The sequence below is a fragment of the Lynx rufus genome, unplaced genomic scaffold, assembly GCF_022079265.1.
Source record: "Lynx rufus isolate CCGP_SWC_20201006 ecotype Redwood Valley unplaced genomic scaffold, mLynRuf1.p SCAF_3, whole genome shotgun sequence".
Classification (NCBI taxonomy): Eukaryota; Metazoa; Chordata; class Mammalia; order Carnivora; family Felidae; genus Lynx; species Lynx rufus.
Genome location: NW_025814845.1, coordinates 37,750,120 through 37,771,455, shown reverse-complemented (window position 1 = coordinate 37,771,455; position 21,336 = coordinate 37,750,120). Strand labels below are relative to the sequence as shown.

At 39.1% G+C, this 21,336-nt stretch overlaps 1 protein-coding gene across 2 annotated transcripts in view; it reads right to left on the bottom strand.

Moving 5' to 3' along the window:
- Window positions 1-20,861, bottom strand: part of SLAIN2 (SLAIN motif family member 2) — a 74,209-nt gene extending 53,348 nt beyond the window's left edge. Inside the window, exon 1 of one of the 2 annotated variants that reach the window (XM_047090664.1) lies at window positions 20,355-20,861. In XM_047090664.1, coding sequence (XP_046946620.1) covers window positions 20,355-20,743 — 389 coding nt within the window. In that variant the 5' untranslated portion in view covers window positions 20,744-20,861. The remainder of the gene's footprint in view (window positions 1-20,354) is intronic. The other variant, XM_047090665.1, reaches the window with a different exon arrangement.
- Window positions 20,862-21,336: the final 475 nt, after the last annotated feature.

The following is a 21,336-nucleotide window of genomic DNA, read 5'->3' as shown; positions in this document are numbered from 1 at the left end:
ACATTCTCTTTTCTTTTTCTTTGGAGTTATATAAAAAGAAAGGTAAGAGTGGGTATGTGAGAATTCCTGACATATACTGTATATCGAAATGGTTAGAATGCATAAAATACTTTTGAGAGGCAAGAGGGACAGTGTTTTTAGAACTGGCATTGTCCTAGAAAGAAAACCCAATCTAGTCCTCCGTTATTAACATTTGTAGTTGTGTGTCTATACAATTTATATATAATTATATAACTGTCTTTCATATGAGACTCCAAGCACCTCAAGGGCAGGAATAATATTTCCCATCAACTCTTATGCTCTACCTTCAACCTCAAAGAAACCTGTCTGGCACAGAGTAAAAAAGGAATTCGATATTGCAGAATGAAATGAAGGAAATAATTATAAAGAATCCATAATAAGTGCATAAAAAGAATGCACTTTTTCTTGAAAAATTATACATAGAATCTATAGTTATTCTTGACTGTACCACTCAGTAACTCCAGTTGTTGGACGGGCAGAACTAAATTCTTTCTATTTCAATTTATGTCCATTCCACCTCATTTGTTCCTTTCAAAATACCCACAACAATTAATCAGGATCTCTCCCAAGTGGCAGTAATCAAATTATCCCAGGGTCTTTAAGAGGATAAATTTAACTTATTCTCCGGTCCCTTAACTTTCTTCTTTTCCCATCAGTTTTTTCCCATATCACTAACTAAAGTTTAACTACCAAAGCTAGAAGTCATGACACAAGGGTCTGAAAATACATGTTACAAGTGTAAAAACTGAGTTCTTCTATTTCTTCACACATTTTCTACATCACAGGATTTTTATTATTCTATCAACTGCCATCTCAGAGGATACAACTATAAATTTGTTCCTACTATTTTATTCTATATTTACTGGATACTTTTTTAATTTGAAGAAGTCTTATGTTTCATCATAACCAACTATCATTCTTTGGACATATATCATTTTCAATTTCAAACAATTCTAGTCCTAATTTTTTTCATGGGTGTCATAGAGCTCCGGAGGTTAACTATAACATCCCCCCAAATCAGACACCTCCAAACAAACACAAAATGGCAACAGTCAACGAATGAAAAATTTTATGCTAACCTTGACTATTTTCTCTCCCCGTATTCAATGTGTTCAATCAACACTTCCTATCCATTCATTAATGCCCCTAAAATCCATCCCTTCCTTTTCATTTCCACTAACTTCACCCAAGCCTAAACCCTCATCTCACCCAACATAAACTATTATAATAGTCTCAAGTGGTTTCCCCATACCTACTAGACTTCCCAAGCTATCCTCTACCCACTACCATTTAGCTAAAATACAGATCAGTATAACATTGTTTCGCAGCTCAAAAAACGTCCCCATCGGCAAGAGTCCCCAGCTTAATTTTCAAGATCCTTTTATCTGATCCAAAACTACATCCTCTGATCTTCTCTCCCATATACTCCAGTAAAAAAAAATAAATAAGAGTAAACAAAACAAAACACTCCTGTCCAGACAAACTGGCCAAATAAATGTTCACTTCATTATCTTGGACAGTTAAACCACAGATGTCTTTGTTCACAGTTCTTTTTACTATGGGGGCTGGGGAGGGTGCAGAATTTTCTTTCCATTTTCCTTATCTAATCTCAGCCTTACTTAAAGACCAATTCAAGACTTGCCTCTTTTATGAGGCTTTCCAACAACTACAGTTCTTATCCCTACTTCTTATCATCTTAACACAGTACTCTACTCATAGTAAGTATACAATGTATATTTGGTGATTAACTGGAAGGGTGATTGTTTATCCACTTTGTACAGGGAAGTCCTCAACCAGCACTCCCTTGACTCTCAAAGTGTCCAGGTTTGTACAATTTAGTTTTGTTAAATTTCAAACATTACTATTTTATGATTTAGAAATGTAAACAGAACACAGTTATCAGAATGAAATACTTACTCCTGCAATACTGCACTAAATATTCCTGGTTAAGTTGACACTGTATCACAAGTATGCTGTAAGGCAATACTTGGGGTGATTTTGCCCCCAGGAGACATGTGGCAATGTCTGGAGGCATTTTTGTCTGCTAAACACCCTACAATGCACAGGACAGCCTCCACAACAAAGAATTATCTGGCCCAAAATGTCAATATCCTCATAGAAGAAAGCTAGTTAGACCAAAATACTATTTTTAAACAATGTAGATATCTTATAAAAGGAACAAATCTGATCTTTAATCATTTGGTTTGATATGGTGATTTTTATGAAGTTATAAATAGTTGGGATGAAATGGAAAGAATATCACTCGACTCAATACTTCGGTTTGAAGTATTAAGTTTTTAACCATGTGCTTCTGGGCACAAGAGGTTGAGAAAACTCAGAGGCTTAGTTTTCTAGCCCTTAAGCATAGCTGTGCCTTCTGTTCCCACCTATATACTATCTCTGTACTAATCTTTCTGAAACACCATTTTGCTAAGAATATTCCAACAGTCAAAAAAATCTCCTCCTACATTTCACGGGACGCCCACAATATGGTCTCTAACCCAATGATTCAACTTTATTTCTCACTTGTTCCCCAACAAACTTCACTGAAGTATCTTCACAGGCTTTCTCTTTATCCTACTCAAATATAGCATTCATCCTTTTCCCTGCACTGTTTGATTCTGACAGAATAGCAAGAAATACCCTTCCACCTGTACCTAAATCCTATGTCCCAGCTGTCACATTCAAGTCCATAATAAGCCTTTCTTCTATGAACTCTCATTGTTGGTTTCAGGGAGAACCAAATTCCAAGTTCATTCTGTCTCCAAGCTAAACTGTAAGTACCTTGAAGGCTTAGTATTAACTTCCACCTTGTCATTTAATCAAATATTAATGTAGCGGCCATCAGTGGCCAGGCATGGTGTTAGACAGGAATTCAAAGATGAATTAGGACAAGGCTAGATTATACATAGTGCTGTTTGCTAGCCTCTCTCATTCATTTGCTCTAAACCATTGAGGCCTATAATGTCTGCTTGTCAAGTTCCAAACCTCTAGACTCAGGTTTCTAGGATTCATCAATTTTTTTTTTATTTTGTTTTTTAATCCTCTCCAGAGCAGCCCTAGCTAAGAATAACCAGTGGCAAACAAGAATTCTACTATGACAAGTCAACACAAGACCCATTATCTCCCTCTCAGAGAGGAAATTAGCAGGCCTACTCAAAAGATATTCACATCCTAAAGTTACTAAATTCTTTCCAATATTAATAAAGACAAACATTCTAACTGCATTATATTTACAAAATACAGTAATAATTAGGCACTAAATACATACTTAAAACTTCCTCACTAACTCAATAACATGTGTTAAATTCCATTCCTCAATGTTATCAGACTTACAGTCCACTTACAAACTTAGCCTGGCCCACCCCAGCTCCTTACTCATACCTTCCAAATCAAACAAAACAACCCTTTACAGCCACAGAAAATGGGTGCTTTTTCACTCTCTCACAGAGAAAAAGCAAAAGCTCTAGAATGGAGGGCTGTGTGTGGGAGGGGTTTCCTTCTAGTAAACTACAGAAGTAGGATATGGTTTGATTCATCCTCATGAATTCTAAACCTCTAATTTTTAACTAAGCACTATCTCCCTCTTTACCTTATCTTTCCAAATATTTTCACAAATTTCAAATCTGATATTATGGTATTATCTTGTTCTTAATATTTTTCACATTTCAAGGAGATACAGTCACTTTTTCTTTTCCTACCTATAGTCCTTTAACACTTTTAAGAAATTTCACCTTTATTCCAGCATTTGAGCCTTTTCAAAGTCAAAGCAAACTGTACGTTTTGCATTTTTTTGAGCCACACCTAGTTTAAAGGCCTAGTTTTAAAAAACCTTCCTCTTAAATAAGCTAGTTTGTTCCTAAAGGTGTCCATTTCCTCCATAATTTAGATTTCTAAATGAAAGACCCCAGAGGATGTGATTTTGAGTTAAATGGAACAGGCAAAATAAGAACTTATATTGCCTAAAGTCTTAAAACTTACATACTTTTTACATGTTCATTTTTGCTACTAAACTAGCACAACAGTCAACATGCAGTGTGCTTTGGCTAGTATGACTCCTTACCATAAGGAACAGTATATTATTATCGTAACTCAATCTATTTACATTAAGTCACTTATTAAAAAAAAAAGTCAAAATTAGTTTACAGATACAGTTCTAGAAATGTCCCTAGCAAAAGGGCAAGGAGGCAAGAGCCTTGGTAAGTGGAGGGAAAAGGGAAGAAGCCCTTTTGAGCCACAAGGGCATCAGTACCAGTTTCCCTGGAAGTTTGACATATGATTTCTTTAACCAGAAGGCTCGCAAGATGTGAGCTACACACAGCTTTGGGGTTATCTGATATTCCTGGACAATAAAAAAGAATCAGAGTTTCCCTATCTCAACAAAAACAGATTACATACTTTATTTAAAGGTAAATCTGGTAGACATTAATATTTACACTCAGGTAATTTCATTTTTAAAATGCAAAGTTAAAAACAAGAGTAGTTGATAAAATCATACACATCAGCTGACTTGGGCTCCAGTTCTATCAAAAACACATGTCTACATTTACTGGAACTGGGGTGCCTGGAAGGCTCAGTTGGTAAGTGTCTGACTCTTGATTTCAGCTCAGGTCTTGATCTTAGGGTTTATGAGATCGAGCCCTGCATTCCCCACACCAGGCTCTGTGATGATGGTATAGAGCCTGCTTCGGGTTCTCTCTTTCCCTCCCTCTCTTTGTCCCTCCCCACAACTCTCAAAATTAATAAACATTAAAAAACAAAAATAAACTTATTGGAACCAAGATTTCTTCATCATTGATATATAATCTTACTACCATTAAGTAATAAGAAAAGCATCAATGGCTTTTCAATGTTTCATATTTTATTATGATCCCTACCTATGTGATCACAAAGTAATGAAGCTGACTTAAATCCTATAAATAGGATTTTTTAAATTATAAAAGCATTTTGTGTTCGTAACAGGAAATTTAGAAATGACAAGTACAAACAAGTTTAAAACAAGGTGCATCTGTTATCCTAACACAGAGACACCACTATTTTGATTAATTTTAAAAATGATTTTTAACAACAGACACTGTATCTAGACAGCATTTCCTTCTTTAGTTTATCATGGAAGAGTATGGATTCAATACTGCCAGTATTCAGAATGTGTGTGAAACTGGCATAGGGGTCATTAAAGTCAGCCAAGAAATTTGGTCTTATTATTTTACAGCTGCACCACACTTCAATCTAACATCACTGACAATCAGATTGATTCAATTTAATTTAATGTAACTGAACTCTTACTACACACAAGGTACTGAGAGCCTGTTCAGGCCCATGAAGATGAATATGATACAGTCCTTCTCCTTAAACTGCTCACAACCTAGACTAGAGAGACCAAAGTACAACGCTGTTGTGTTACATATGCTCTAAAAAGGATATATAAACAGGTAACACTGAAGAGGATGTAAACCAAGCAGGATATTCAGAATTTCACAAAGGAAAGAAAAAGGTGCTCTGCTGTAGAATGAACATCAGAGCATGCCACCAAGCATGAATGTCCATAAAGTCTGCTGGCAACAGTAAGTAAATATGGGGAAAAGGTGAACTGGAATTAGATTGCTGAGGACTTCAAATACCTTGCGAACCCATTTTTATTCACTAGCATAATAATGACTTTCGACCGTTTTCAAAACTCATACCTACCCTCAAGAGGAAAAGAATCTTCCATTACTGAGGATATTCAGAGAAATGTACCACAGATTTGGGGGGGGGGGGTGGGAAATCTATGATGCTTCCATTGCTAAAGATCTCTCCCACATTTAAACTTAGCACTTTGTCTTAAAGGTATCTTATGCTCCCAAAGAGACTGCAATATTTTAATCACAGAAACAGAGTTAAAAGAACACTTAGAAGTAACATAATTCAACCAATTTTTACCTCTTTGTAACATCCTTTGTCACAGGACCATTCAGCAGTCTTCGCCGTTGAAGGTTATTTATGGGTTTTTTTTGTTTTTTAAAGATTTTTATTAAATGTAATCTTTATCCTCAGTGTGGGGCTCAGATTCACAACCCTGGGATCAAGAGTCTCATGCTCCACCAACTGAGCCGGCCAGGTGACCCTGAAGGGGGCTACACTTTTTAAAGACAGCCCGTACCATCTAAAAACAGCTCTATTTGAAAATTCTACCTTATATTAAATAAAAATTTGCCTGCCTCTTACACCTATTGTTCTAGTAATGATCTCCAGAGTTATACAGAATAAATCTAATAATACTCATTATAGTCCTTCAAAAACATTTTAAAAATGTTTAAAAATCATTCTCTTCCCAAAGCTAAATACCTGTAGGTTAAATAAGCCAAGATAAAATGTTTCTCACTAGACATGATTTTCAGGCTTAACATGAATCTCAATTCATTATATTAGCTATGTGACTTTAACTGTTTTATGTGCAAAATGGTACATGACACATCCTACAACATAGATGGAACTTTGAATTAAATAAGCCAGACAGAAAAGGGCAAATACCATAGGATTTCACTTATATGAGGTACCTAGAAGGTCAAATTCATGGACACGGAAAGTTGAATGGTAGTTGCCAAGGGCTGGGGGCACAGAGAATAGGGAAATGGGGAGTTATTGTTTATACAGAATGTCAATGTGGAAAGATAAAAACTTCCGGAGATGGATGGTGGTGATGATTGCATAACAATGTATATGCCACTGAACTGTACACTTAAAAATGGTTAAAATGGGGGGCGCCTGGGTGGCGCAGTCGGTTAAGCGTCCGACTTCAGCCAGGTCACGATCTTGCGGTCCGTGAGTTCGAGCCCCGCGTCAGGCTCTGGGCTGATGGCTCAGAGCCTGGAGCCTGTTTCCGATTCTGTGTGTGTCTCTTTCTCTCTGCCCCTCCCCCATTCATGCTCTGTCTCTCTCTGTCCCAAAAAATAAAATAAAAAAACGTTGAAAAAAAAAAAATTAAAAAAAAAAATGGTTAAAATGGTAAATTTTTTATTTTGTATATGTTACCACAATAAAAAATGGAGATAACTCAAAATTGTACAGATTAAATGATTTGCCATGCATAAAATGCCTTATACAATACTTTGTATGCAGAACATAATTCAACAATAGTGACTGCAACATATTTTACCAATTATTTGGCCCTTCTTGGCCAAACTCCATTTTTTAAGAAAGTAAGAACATGCATTATCTTGTCTCTCAGTGTTCCCAACACTGTGCTGTTCATACATGGGACTCTAAGTATTTGTTCTATTAATAAAAAAAAAAAAAAAAAAAAACTAGGGAAGCCTGGGTGGGTCAGTCAGGTAAGTGTCCAACTACTGATTTTGACTCAGGTCATGACCTCATGCTTAGTCCGATTGAGACCCGAATCGGGCTCTGTGCAGGCAGCTCAGAGCTTGTGTGGGATGCTCTCTTGGCTCCCTCCCCAACTCATGCTTTTTCTCTCAAAATAAATGAATAAACTTTTGGAAGAAAAAAAAAGATCAGTCACATTAGTATCACCGGAAAATCACTATGCATAACTTCTTAATTCATTTAAAACACACACACACACGAGCTGCATTACTTTAACCTCTTCATGGTATTTAGATGTCTAGAAAACTAATTTCAGGATGTTAATCAGCAAATAACTGCCAAACTATTTTAGATAAGTAATAATTATACAAATTAAACCACCTTATTAACCTAGACTTATCATATGAAATTACAAATTGTACCAATGGTCTCCCCCATGAAAAGCATACATAAAACAAAGAGGTCATGTAATAAGGTTCATTCTTAGATGTGAAGGACTATGAGAAAAAAAATACAGTAAGTAAAAACCACCTACTATCTAGAAGTTAGGGAAGTTCATCAATACAATTTATTGATGAGAAGTCAGTCTGAGTTTAAAATGTCTTCAAAAACTTGAGGGAAAACTGATTTAAAATTTTTTTTTTTCAACGTTTATTTATTTTTGGGACAGAGAGAGACAGAGCATGAACGGGGGAGGGGCAGAGAGAGAGGGAGACACAGAATCGGAAACAGGCTCCAGGCTCTGAGCCATCAGCCCAGAGCCTGACGCGGGGCTCGAACTCCCGGACCGCGAGATCGTGACCTGGCTGAAGTCGGACGCTTAACCGACTGCGCCACCCAGGCGCCCCAAGGGAAAACTGATTTAAAAGTAAAATGGATTTAATAGGATATGAAGAACTTATTCAATTTCCAATCGCAAACATTTTTAAGAAGAAATAACTATTTGCCTCCACCAGTTTGAATATTAAACAGCTTAAAAACAGAGGCAAGACCACCTGATCTCAAAGTCCATTTTAATTTCATTTTCTATGATTATATGTTCTACAAAGTTCCTACGGGCCCTGCAAAGAGCCTGACAACTTTATCAATTTTCCCTAACATCTCTATTCTCAATCTGTTCTCTCCACTACAGATGCAGGGGGTTTATGTCAATAATAAAAGAATTCTCAAAGTAAAGAAAAAAGGGAGAAAATAATATAATGACAAACTTCTAGATACCAAGAACTAATTTTAACTAACAAGTAGTGAATAGGTAATGCAGTCACTATGAATATATATACAATATTAAATGATCATCTACAGAAGTGCAGCAGAGTAGGTAAATAAAAAGTCTAAAACTTATTTTAGAAAGTATTTCACACCTACACTCCTCTTTCGCCTACATATAAATTCCTTTTCAATTAGCAAAATTCACAGTAGGGATGGAGAAAATAATCTTAAGAAACTTGAAGAGCTGGAAAAGTAGTTCCTAACTCTCCTCCTCAACAATATTTAAAAAAAAAATTTTTTTTTAATGTTTTTTAAGAGAGTGAGAGAGTGCACGTAAGGGTACGTGTGAGTGGGGGAAGGGCAGAGATAGAGGGAAACAGAGAATCTGAAACAGGCTTGGCACTATCAGCCCAAAGCCTGACGTGGGGCTTGAACTCATGAACCATGAGATCATGACCTGAGCCAAAGCTGGATGCTCAACCAACTGAGCCACCCAGGTGCTCCAACAATAAACATTTAAATTTTTTTTTTTTTTTTACATTTATTTATTTTTGAGACAGAGAGAGACAGAGCATGAACGGGGGAGGGTCAGAGAGAGGGAGACACAGAATCTGAAACAGGCTCCAGGCTCTGAGCTGTCAGCACAGAGCCCGACGCGGGGCTCGAACTCACGGACCGCGAGATCGTGACCTGGCTGAAGTCGGACGCTTAACCGACTGCGCCACCCAGGCGCCCCCAACAATAAACATTTAAAATAATAATGTAAAGATTTTTATATATTACATGTACTTGTTCATTCTTTTATTTGAGGCCCTTTAAAAATTCTAATAAAGACCATTAGTAAAGGATCCTTTCTTTGAGACCCATGGCTGTTTCTTTCCTCAATAAAGGTATACCACTCTAGGTAAATTTAATGAAGAAAATGTGGATTTATGGCAAATTAGAGTGAAATTATTTTGTTTTATAAAAATGTGGGAGCCTAAGAGGTACAGGTACATGGAATTAAAGCACAGGAATGCTAAAACTATAATTAAATAAAAATGTTAACGAGGGGCACCTGGATGGCTCAGTCGAGCGTCTGACTCTTGATTTTGGCTCAGATGATGATCCCAGGGTTGTGGGATCAAGGCCCACATCAGGGCCTCCATGCTTAGCATGGAGCCTGCTTAAGATTCTGTCTCTCTCTCCCTCTGCCCCCCTCCCCCACTTGCACACTGTCTAATAAAAATAAATAAAAATGTTAACTAACTGTCCATGTAAAAATAGGGATGATATTATGGGAATTGATTATAGGCCAAAAGGTCACGGGAAGATATGAATGTTACTTAAAACAAATTTCAATTCTACTACAAAGAAAAAAAGATTTGGGACCACTTCAGGTATTTACACATCTGGTGAAAACTTCAACCTGAACACAGCAGAAAACCTAAGAAATTCTTGATTTGCCTCAACAATTTCTCAAAAAGCTGGGAAAGAAATAAGAACTGTTATCTGTCCTGACCATCACCAATAAATTAACTGGATATGAAAATGACCAAAATGCTTGAAACAAGAGAACATCTCATTTTAGAATTTATAATAGAATAAAAAGAAAATTCTAAACATAGATATACAAACTAATTTTTAGAAAAATTGATCTAAAAACATTCAGTGCACATCTGATGATGCCAAAGAATTATTTCTAATGAGAGCGAAAGTAGTATTGTGCTTATGCTTAAACAAGTCCTTATCTTCTATTGCAATATTTAGTAACTGAATAATATGGTGTCTGGATGGAATCTGCTTCAAAATAGTCCAGGATGCTGAGGTTTGAGTGGCATAGATGAAACAAGAATGCCACGAGTTGCTAAGTGTTAAAGATGGATAAGCTGAGGTTCATTTAACTCTTCACTCTATTTTTCTACATGTCTGAAATTTTCCAAAATAAAAAGTTGTTTTTTTAAAGTTCAATGCAAAGACAGGCAGATCTGAAACTAAAATAATAAAACAAGCAATGAGGAGGAAGAGGACAATGATGAAAACTAACATTTATTTCTTTAAGTTGTCCCAGGAACTGTTCTTCACATTTTACATACATTACATTAAATTCTATATGGTTGCTATAAAAATTATCTCTATTTTGGAAAAAATTAAGAGGTTCATGCACAAAGAGTAAGTGACTTGCTCAAGGTCCCACGGCTAAGAAGACGGGGAGCAGGGATTTCAACTCAGGCTATCTAGTTTGAGTCATAACTCTTAGCTACTATGTCATCTGACTCCGAAGAGCTCCAAAGGCCAATTCAGCACTAGAATAATGAGTATAAAAAGAGGTTCTTATATAAAGAAATTAAAAATGTATACAGAGCTCAAGCTATTAAAGACAAATGATCAAAAGACAGAGTGGGGAGGACATGTAATACCCCAAACTAAATAACAGTATAAATCTATTAAAAATAACATAAAAATATAGACAATCACAACTGGGTAAGGATTGAAAATTTTTAAATACAGAGTCAGACTGAGTTCCAATCCTATCTCTCAGCCATATACTTGAGTGACTATAAGCAAATTATTTAAGTTTTAATTTCCCAATCTTTAAAATGGGGGCAAATAATAATAGTCAGACCATACTGGATTATTAGGAAAGATAAAATGTAAGGTGCTTAACATAGTATCTGTCACATGTTAATGCAATAAATAACTGTTAGCTATAATTAAAAATAAAAGAGCAAGGGGCACCTGGATGGCTCAGGTGGCTAGGTGTCCAACTCTTGATTTCGGCCCAGGTCATGATCTCATGGTTTGTGGGATTGAGCCCTGCATCCGGCTCTGCGCTGATGGAGCCTGCTCATCAGCTCGGGATTCTCTCTCTTCTCTCTCTGCCCCTCCCATCCCACTTGCATACACACGCATGTATGCGTGCTCTCTTGCTCTCAAAATAAATAAACATTTTTAAAAAGAGCAACAAAAGTCACATTGAAGGGGGCGCCTGGGTGGCTCAGATGGTTAAGCGTCTGACCCTTGATTTTGGCTCAGGTCATGATCTCATGGTTTGTGAAGTCAAGCTCCACGTGGGTCTCTGTGCTGACAGCATGGAAACCGCCTGGGATTCTCTCTCTCCCCCTCCCCTGCTCACTCTCAAAATAAATAAACAACTTAAAAAAATCACATTGAAAAATGTCCACTTTCACCTCCTGTATCCAACATTACACTGGATGTTCTAGTCAGGGCAATTAAGCAAGAATACAAACAGCACTCAGACTGGAAAAGAGGTAGTAAAGTTATCTCTATTAGCAGATGACGTGATCTTATATATAAAAAATCCTAAGAAATACACACACACACACACACACACACACACACACACACACAATTACAGCTAATAAATTACTTCAGCAAGCTGCAGAATACAATGCCATCAATAAAAATAAATAAATCAATGATATTTCTATACGGTAGCAATGAACAATCCAAAAATGAAATGAAGAAAAACAATTCCATCTACAATGGCATCAAGAAGAATAAAATAACTAGGAATAAAATAGGATAAATGCAAGACCTATAACCTGAAAATTACAAAACATAAGTTGAAAGAAAGTAAAGACCTAAGTGAGTGGAAAGACATCCAATGCCCATGGATTGAAAGAATAAACACTGTTAAAGTCTCAAAAGAGATTAATCTACACACTGTTCTACAAATTCATCTATAGACTCAATATAATCCCTGTCAAAATTGCAGCTGTTTTTTGAAATTTATAAGTTGATCCTAAAGTTCATATGGAAATACAGGAGACCCTGAATAGCCAAAACAATCTTGAAAAGGAACAAAATTGTAAGGCTCACACTTTCCAACTTCAAAACTTATTAAAAAGCTACAGTAATCACTACTGTCTGGTACTGGCATAAGGACAAAGACCAATAGAACTGAGAGTTCAGAAATAAATCCATGCATTTATGGACAACTGATTTCGACAATATAATGGGGACAGGAAAGTCTTCAAACAGTACAATGACAAAAAAAGAATGAAGTTGGACCCCTACCTCCCACTATTTAAAAACTCAAAATGGATCAAAGCAAATGTTGGCAAGGAAGCAGAAAAACTGGAATCCTTTTGTTATGCTCATCAGAATGTAAAATGGTGCAGCTACTATGGAAAACAGTATAGTGGCTCCTCAAAAAATTAAACACAGAATTACCATTTGATCCAGCAATTCCACTTCTGGGTATATACCCAAAAGAAGTGAAAGCAAGGACTTGAGCAGATATTTGTGCACTCATGTTCATAGCAGGGTTATTCACAATAGCCAAGAGGTGGAGGCGATCCAAATGTCCATCGAGAGATGAATGGATAAAGAAAATATGGTACATACAATAGAATATTATTCAGTCTTAAAAAAAAGGAAATCACATCACATGCTACAACATGAATGAAACTTGAGGACATGATTCAACTTAGGAGGCATCTAAACTCATAGAAACAAAGATGGTGGTTGCCAGGAGCTGGGGGAGGCAAGGAGTTTTTGTTCTGTGGGTGTAGTTTCAGTCATGTAGGATGGAAGAATTCTGTGGATCTGTTGCACAACAATGTGAATGTGGTTGACAATAATGAACTAGATGCCTGGAAATTATTTGAAGGCTGACTTTTATGGTTTTGTTTTGGTTTTTGTCCCCCAAAATAGCATATACGTAAACTCCATATTTAAATATGAAAATAATCACACAAGCTCAGGTTTGGGATAGAAAGATTTAAGTATTGTTTTCTTTTGCCCATTGGGGATTATAAGATTAAATAAAGCTTTAGAGACATGTTCCCTCCCCCAAAGGAAGAAAATTCTGAGGCATTCTACAACAAATGAATCTTGAAGACATTTTGGTAAGTGAAATAAAACAGTCACAAAAGCACAAATATTGTATGATTCCACATGTATTAGTTACAAAGAATAGTCAAATTCATTGAGAAAGAAAGAAGGGTTGTCAGGGGCTGGGGAGGGAAGGGGAGTTACTGTTTAATTAGTATTTAATTCCACTTTGGGAAGACAAAAAGTTCTAGAGATGGATGGTGGTGATGGTTGCACAACAATACAAATGTACTTAATGTCACTGAACTACACACTTAAAAATACTTAACATGGTAAATTTGATATTATGTATATTTTACCACAATTTAAAAAATGGATTAAAGACCTAAATGTAAGAGGTAAAATTTTAAGAAAAATCTTGTAATCTTGGATTAGGCACAGTTTTGACATGACATCAAAAGCACAAGCAACAAAAGAATAAATAAGACTTCACAACATTAAAAACTTTATCCTTCAAAGGACTCCATCAAGAAAGTAAAAAAAAAAAAAAAAAAAAGAACATATTATGAAAGAAAATATTTGCAAATCATGTATCTCATGAAGGATTAGTATCCAGTATATTTAAAGAATTCTTACAACATAATATAAAAACAAGTCACCCAATTAGAAAATGGGTAAATGGTTTGAATAGACATCTCCAAAGATAGCCAAATGGCCAATAAATAGATGAAAAGATGCTCAATGCCATTAGTCATTAGAGAAACGCAAATCAGAACCACAATGAGATACTAGTAGAATGGCTATATAACAAAAAAGACAGACAGACAGACAGACAATAACAAGTGTTGGAGAGAATGTGGCAAAATTGGAACTCTTGTGTACTGATGATGGAAATGTAAAATGGTACAGCCATGGAAAACAGTCTGGCAGTTCCTCAAAAAGTTAAACATGGAGTTACCATTTGACCTCGTAATTCTACTCCTAGGTATATACTCAAGAAAAAATGAAAACATGTCCATATAAAAATTTGGTCAAGGGCACCTGGATGGCTCAGTCGGTTAAGCTTCCAACTTCGGCTCAGGTCATGATCTTGCAGTTTGTGGGTTCAAGCCCCATGTCGGGCTCTGTGCTGTCAGCTCAGAGCCTGGACCTGCTTCAGAGTCTGTGTCTCCCTCTCATCCCTCCCCTGCTTGCTCTCTCCCTCCCCCTCTCTTAAACATTAAAAAAAACTGGTCACAGCAACACTTTTTATAAATACCAAAAAGTGGAAACAACTCAAATTCTCATCAACTGATGAATGGATAAACAACATGTGCTAATATTATTCAGACATAAAAAGGAATGGAAAAAAAAAGGGAAATGTTCTGATACATGTTACAACAAGAACCATGAAAACATGTTAAATGAAAGAAACCAGAAACAAACTGCTACATATTACATAATTTCATTTATACGAAATGACCAGAATAGAAAATCCCACAGACACAGAAAGTATGTAAGTGGAGCTGGGTTGAGGGGGATATGGGAAGTGACTGATCATGGGTTTGGAGAGTTTTTTGTTGTTTTTGTTTTGTTTTTTTTAGGGGAGGAAGGTACTAATGAAAATGTTCTGGAATTAGAGTGGTGGCAGCTGCACAACTTTGTGAATATACTAAAAAAGTCACTAAATTACACACTTTATAAGGGAAAGTTTTATTGTATGTGAATTATAGTCAACAAATACTTATGGAGAATAAAAAGTATATCGAGAACATTAATATTAAAAAAGAGATAGCCTATAATACAAGAGCAAAATATGCACTGCTACTACATGACAAAGAGTGGGCAGAAAGATTCTTCTTTACCTTCTGTTTTTCTGCCAATACTTGGTTCAAATGCACAATCTGAAGAAACATTCTTCAAAGGAAACCGAATTTTCAAATGAGGCAGGGTGGTAGACAGTAAGTCAGAGTGTAAGCCAGAATGTAGCTTGAAAAAGGTTTAGGCCTACCCCTCTAAATAATGTAAAAGAACTGAAATTCTGTCATTGAATTATTACTGATTCAAAATATATCAATCTAAAATAACATGTCAGGGTGTCTGGATGGCTCAGTTAGTTAAGCATCTGACTCTTGATTTCAGCTCTGGTCATGATCTCATGATAGAGTCCCACACTGGGTTCTGCGCTGTCAGCACACTGCCTGCTTAAGATTCTTTCTCTCTCTCTCTCTGCCCCTCCTGCATACCCATGCACTTGCGCTCTCACTTTCAGTCTCTGTCTCAAAAGACATACAAGTTAAAAAACAAAAAAAATGGGGTAGGGGGGGCAGTGCCTGGGTGGCTCAGCAGGTTAAGCGTCTGACTTTGGCTCAGGTCACGATCTCGTGGTTCATGGGTGTGAGCCCTGCATTGGGCTCCATGCTGATGGTGCAGAGGCTGCTTGAGATTCTCTCTCTCTCTCTCTCTCTCTCTCTCTCTCTCTCTCTCTGTCCCTCCCCAACTTGTACTCTCTGTCTCAAAATAAATAAATAAACTTTAAAAATAAGTAAAAATAAAAATAAAACGACATGTCAGGGAAAACAAAAATAACATGTCAGGGTCAAAGTGTGGATAAGAGGAAATATGATAATTTCTAAAGAGAAAAATAAGTAGGTCTAGAAATTCCAGACTGGGGTGCTTGGGTGGCTCAGTCGGTTAGGCATCCAACTTTGGCCCAGGTCATGATCTCATGGCTCATGGGCTGGAGGCCCATATCGGGCTCTGTGCTGACAGCTCAGAGCCTGAAGCCTGCTTTGGATTCTGTGTCTCCATCTCTACCTCTGCCCCTCCTCTGCTCGAGCGCTGTCTCTCTCTCAAAAATAAACATTAAAAATTAAAAAAAAAAAAAAAAATTCCAGGCCAAACTAATTCCTTGCAAAATTTAAAACTGAATTAAACAAAATGTTTGTAAAGTTAGAAAAGGAAAAAGCCAGAGGATTCACCACGGACAATTCAAACCAAATAAAATGTAATTTCTATTTTCATATGTTTACTTCAGTGCAGGTAAGAACCCTGTAGGCATAGTATAACTTAATTACAGCAAGCAATTTGGCAAAATGTTTCATGATATCCATACAAAATGGCGTATGGGCTTGATAATAACAAGTGACACTAACAGTTATCGAACAACCACCATGTGTGTTGATTAATGGACTGATGTTAATCTGAAGGGATTCTAGCTGAGCTGCACTTTTCAGAGCCCTTTATTCTGTCATTTTAACATTTTTATCAACAACTTGAGGACCACGTAGATATGCCTACCAAATATGAAAATGACAAAAAAAAATAGTAATAAATGCCTAAATCAAGATTAACGAAATGAAATATAAAAGCCTGATTTAAATATAAAAGCCTAATGTATACACACACACACACACACACACACGCGCACGCAAATACCAAAAAAAGAAAAAAAAATCATTACACAAAAACAGGGTTAGGGAGATTTAGTTTAACAACTTGTATATAAAAGATACTGAGTGCAATTGACACTACTGGCTCATATTAACCATAAATAACAGAAACCAAAACTGTTAACGAAATATTTGGTTTCAAAACAATAGCATTTAGCTCAAGCAAGGTGTATCCACCACACTGTCTGGTCAGATATCGTCTAAAATACTGAGTACAGGGGAGCCTAGCTGGCTCAGTCAGTAGAGCATGTGACTTTTGAGCCCAGGGTTGTGAGTTCAAGCCCCACATCGGGTGTAGAGAGTCCTTTAAAAAATAAAATCTTCAAATAAAATAAAATGCTGAGTACAACTCTGAGTAACATGTTTAATGACAATGAGCAACTAGAATTCATTAAGAGAAAAATGATCATGGTTGAAGGATCAGAGAATGATATTACCTTAGGAATAATAAAATAAATTGGGATTGTTTTGCTCCACAGAAGAGAGGGGAATGCTCAGAGTGTGTGGTGGGTAGAAGAGGTCAGCCAGATCATGATAGCGGTCTTCAAATATTTTAAGGGGCCATTCATGTGGAAAAGGTATTATACTTAGAAAATGCAAAATACAATGGGAACAGCATAGGCTTTGATGTCATAAAGTCCTGGATTCAAATCCCAACTCCAACATTAAAACTGTGTGTTATTTGATGCTTAGAAAGACCACATTTCCTTACCTAGGAAATGATACTTACCTCACAAATGGATGAAAATTAAATGTAAAAATGTTTTTAAGCTACCTGGCATAGCCTGATACACTGTGATGTACAATGATGTTAGTTCCCTTCTCTAGACTTTTCCAATCTGTTCTAGAACAGTGCTTTCCAAACTGAGAAACAACCCATTAATTCATTAATTAATGGGTCACAAAATCAGCTTAATGGGTTGTAACTAGCATTTTTCCCCTAAAGAAACAGAATAGAATAGAAAATATTAGAGTTTGCCACAAAACTACAGTTCTGTGAAACTTTTGTTTCAATTATTCATATATACATGTACTAGTCTATGATACAAAATGTTTTTCTTTATCATGAAGGTGGGTCCAAAAAAAAAAAAATGTCTCTGAAAGTCACTGCTCTGAAGCACTGTTTTCTAACTGTGTTCCTTGGGAGCTCAAAAAACATTTACCACTTAGAAATGTACTATATTCAATATACATCAGTGTATCAAACAAGTCCAATATTAAAGAAGCCTCTTTTTGTTAAACTTTCTTCCCCCACATACACTTAACCTTAGACCCACCATTATTTTTTCACACAGTATCTATTAACACTTTCATAACTAGCATTTTATGAAGGAGGGAAAACATTCCTTTGGATGGAAAAGAAGGTACAATGGGTATAAGTTACAGAAAGTAGATTTCCAGTTTGCTAAGAAAAGACTCTCGATTCTTTGAATCTTCCTCCCCCTGCCACTAACACCTGCCCCCTTACCACTTATACTCCAAAAACATACTCTAAAGCACTTTAAGTACAACTTATAAAACTTTCAGTTCACACAAATCTTTTCAGAAAAAGGACAGGATCAAGATACGTTGCCAGGATTAAAGCAGTAAGGAACTATCTGGTCAAAAGAAAAGTCTGCCACAGTATTTAAGATGTCTTGCTTTACCTGAACAAAGTCTGTGCTCAGAAAGCAAAGTAGCAGAGTACGTATTCGGCTTCTCCAAGAGGAGTCAATGTTCTAATAATACATAATCTAAAATGGGCTCATGAGTGCAGCTAACCCTCATTATTAAGAGCATCATTATCATCATCACTTGGAAGAGGCAAGTGAGGATAGATGATTCTGGATTCTTTTAAAGTGTACACACACCCAGAATTCCTTTGGGAGGGTGTGATCTCACACTAATATGAAAAACTGTCACTACCATAATCAGTTCTAATAATATTTGGTATTACTTGGAAATAAAATAATGGCTTGACATCATATATTCAAGAGTTTCTCTGTAATTCAAACCTTCCTAATTGGGAGTTACAAATATCTGACTCTGCTCTAGTAGTTGTCAGAGCATAAAAGGCCCTTCCCACTCTTTCCCCACCCCAGGCTCCAAAGTTTTCCTCAACTACTTTGAACCATTATTTTTTCCCAATTTCTGAGCATTCTCAGTATTTTTGTTCCTCTCGTTTTGTTTTGGTTTTTTTTTTTTTTTTGCAACTCACTGTTTATCTCCTAGTTTATTCAGCTGCATAAAACTTGGCTCCCACCAAGACTGTAACTGCCTTAATGAACAGGGATCAACATATTAAGAATCTTCAGACTTTCCCACAAATCCTTAAGAGCTCACTGAATACTTTGTGACTTAAATAACTAGGCTAAAGAGTAATAGTTTTGGAGAGTTTACTGTATGCCAGAACCAGTGCTAAAAGTATACCCGGATTAGCTCATGTGATCTTCACCACTCCGCAGAAATAAGCACTATTCTTTTCTCCATCAAACAGAGGAAGAAAGTGAGGCTCAGACTTAACTTGCCCAAGGTCATACAGCTAGTGTGGCAGAGCCAGGGCCTGAATCCAAGCAAAGCTCTTAACTAAGTAACTGTAAAGTTGCACCCCTGCAATATCAGAGTCCATGAAGAATTTCCACTTCACTGAGTTACAAGTTTCAATTTCAACCGAGTTGAGACATTGTAGCTACACATCAAAACTTTAAATTAAGAAAAGAATTTCTTACAGACATCTTTATGGGGTTGCAATAAAAAATGAGGGAGAACGCCTCCGATGTCCTTTCTATTTATGTGATATTATGGTGTGGGTCACAATCCTACCAAGAAGTGGCTTGTGAGAATACAGCTTTGGTTTAGATTTTTAAATAGGGCTCCTTTTCTCCGCTCCGAGGATGACATGGAAAATTAAGGAGGGATGTGGTAACTGTCACCTCCCGGCTCCGAAAACTGCCAGCCCCAATTCTTGTTTAAAAAATAAGAGCCGGGCTCTTGTTCCACCCCTTGACTTTCCACACAAAGCAGTACCATCCTCTGCCCTCTTCACACAAAGCAAGCTTTACCCCACTACCCAAAGGGGAGTGCTGATTCACACGGTCTCCCCGTCGCCGCCAGAAACGTACCCATCTCCCAGCGGTCCGAAACACTGACCACCGCGCTTAGACAGCTTCGGTCTGCCCTCCCCACCCCCACCCCGCGTCCGGCGATACCTCATCGAACAGACCCCTCCCCGACATCCAAAATGCTCAGGCCACCTTCCGAAAGCCAGTATTTCACACAAAGCGAGATCCCTTCCTTACAAAGCGGTTTCCCACCCCCCCCGACTCCTCCCACGGCGAGCAGCCCCCTTCCCGGGCCGTGCCAAACCACAGACCCCGCAACGGGGTCCAGAACCCAGAGAGTGCACAAGCCAAGGGGACAGCCAGCTACAAATCCTGTTCCTCCAGCACGCCTCGAATGCCCCCAACTCCAGTCGACCTCTCCGCAGCCAAAGCAAGCAAAGCACGAGTCCCCGTCCGAGAGCGGATCCCGCTACACAAAGCGAGGTGTCTCACCAGGGCTACCCGCGGAAGACGCTCTCCGCCCCCGGGCCCGTCCCCGCCCAGCCCCGGCCAGGCGGCCCGCGCTCACCAGCTCTCCTCCTCCTCCTCCCAGCCTGACAGGCGCTCCAGCTCCTCGGGCCGCAGCGGCTCCACCTCGTCCAGCAAGCCGCCCTCGCCCGCGGCCAGCAAGGAGGTGGCGTCCCGCAGCTCCTCGCTACTCGTCCGCCTCGGGCCCGACCCGACCCCGCTGCCCGACTTGGCGTTGAGGCCCAAGGGGAAGCCCCGAGGGGACGCCGTGCCGGAGGAGGGAGTGGACGCGCCGGCCCGAACCGGGCTGCCGGGCCCGAGGGAGCCGACGCCCTGCACGGCCCCCGAGCGGCTCCTCAGCTGTTCGTTCTGCTTCTCCAGCTTCTTAACCAGCTCCTGCAGCTTCCGCACCTCCTGGTCCGCATTCACGTTGGAGTTAACGTCCTCCATCCCGGCCCCGCCGCCTGTGCCGCCTGCCACCCGCTCAGACTCAGCGCCGGGGAGAGGGCCGGGGGGAAAGAGGCGTCGCCGCCGCCGCCGCTCACTCTAGCCGAGGCGCCGGCATACAGCAGGGCCAGGCCCCACCGCCAGGGTCCCCCCAGCTCCGGTTCCGAAGCGCCGCTGGCCCCAGCCGAGCCGCCTCATCTGCGCCGGCTCCAGGATTGGGGGAGGCGGCGCCAATATCCGGCCTCGGCCGCCATCTTCCCTCCGTCCCTCCGCCCCCCGTAGTCCGGCCCCGTCGGTGACCTCAGAGCGTCGGGGGTGGACGCGGCCGCCGGCGAGCGCTGAGAGGACCGCGCGCCGAGCTCGCGGAGGGGCGGGGCCGTGGGCGAAGCCGGTGGGCGGGGCCTCGGCCGGAAGGGGCGTGGCGGGCGTCGGTGGAGGTGGGAAGCCGCCAGGCTGGCTGGGGGAAGCGATTCCGGCGGCAGGCGGGGCCCGGGCGGAGAGATAAGCTGGCCGAGGCCGGAGAGGAGTAATGAGGGCTTGACTGCGGGAGGAGCTAAGATCGCAAACTCACAACTCGCACTCAGCTGTGCCTGTTG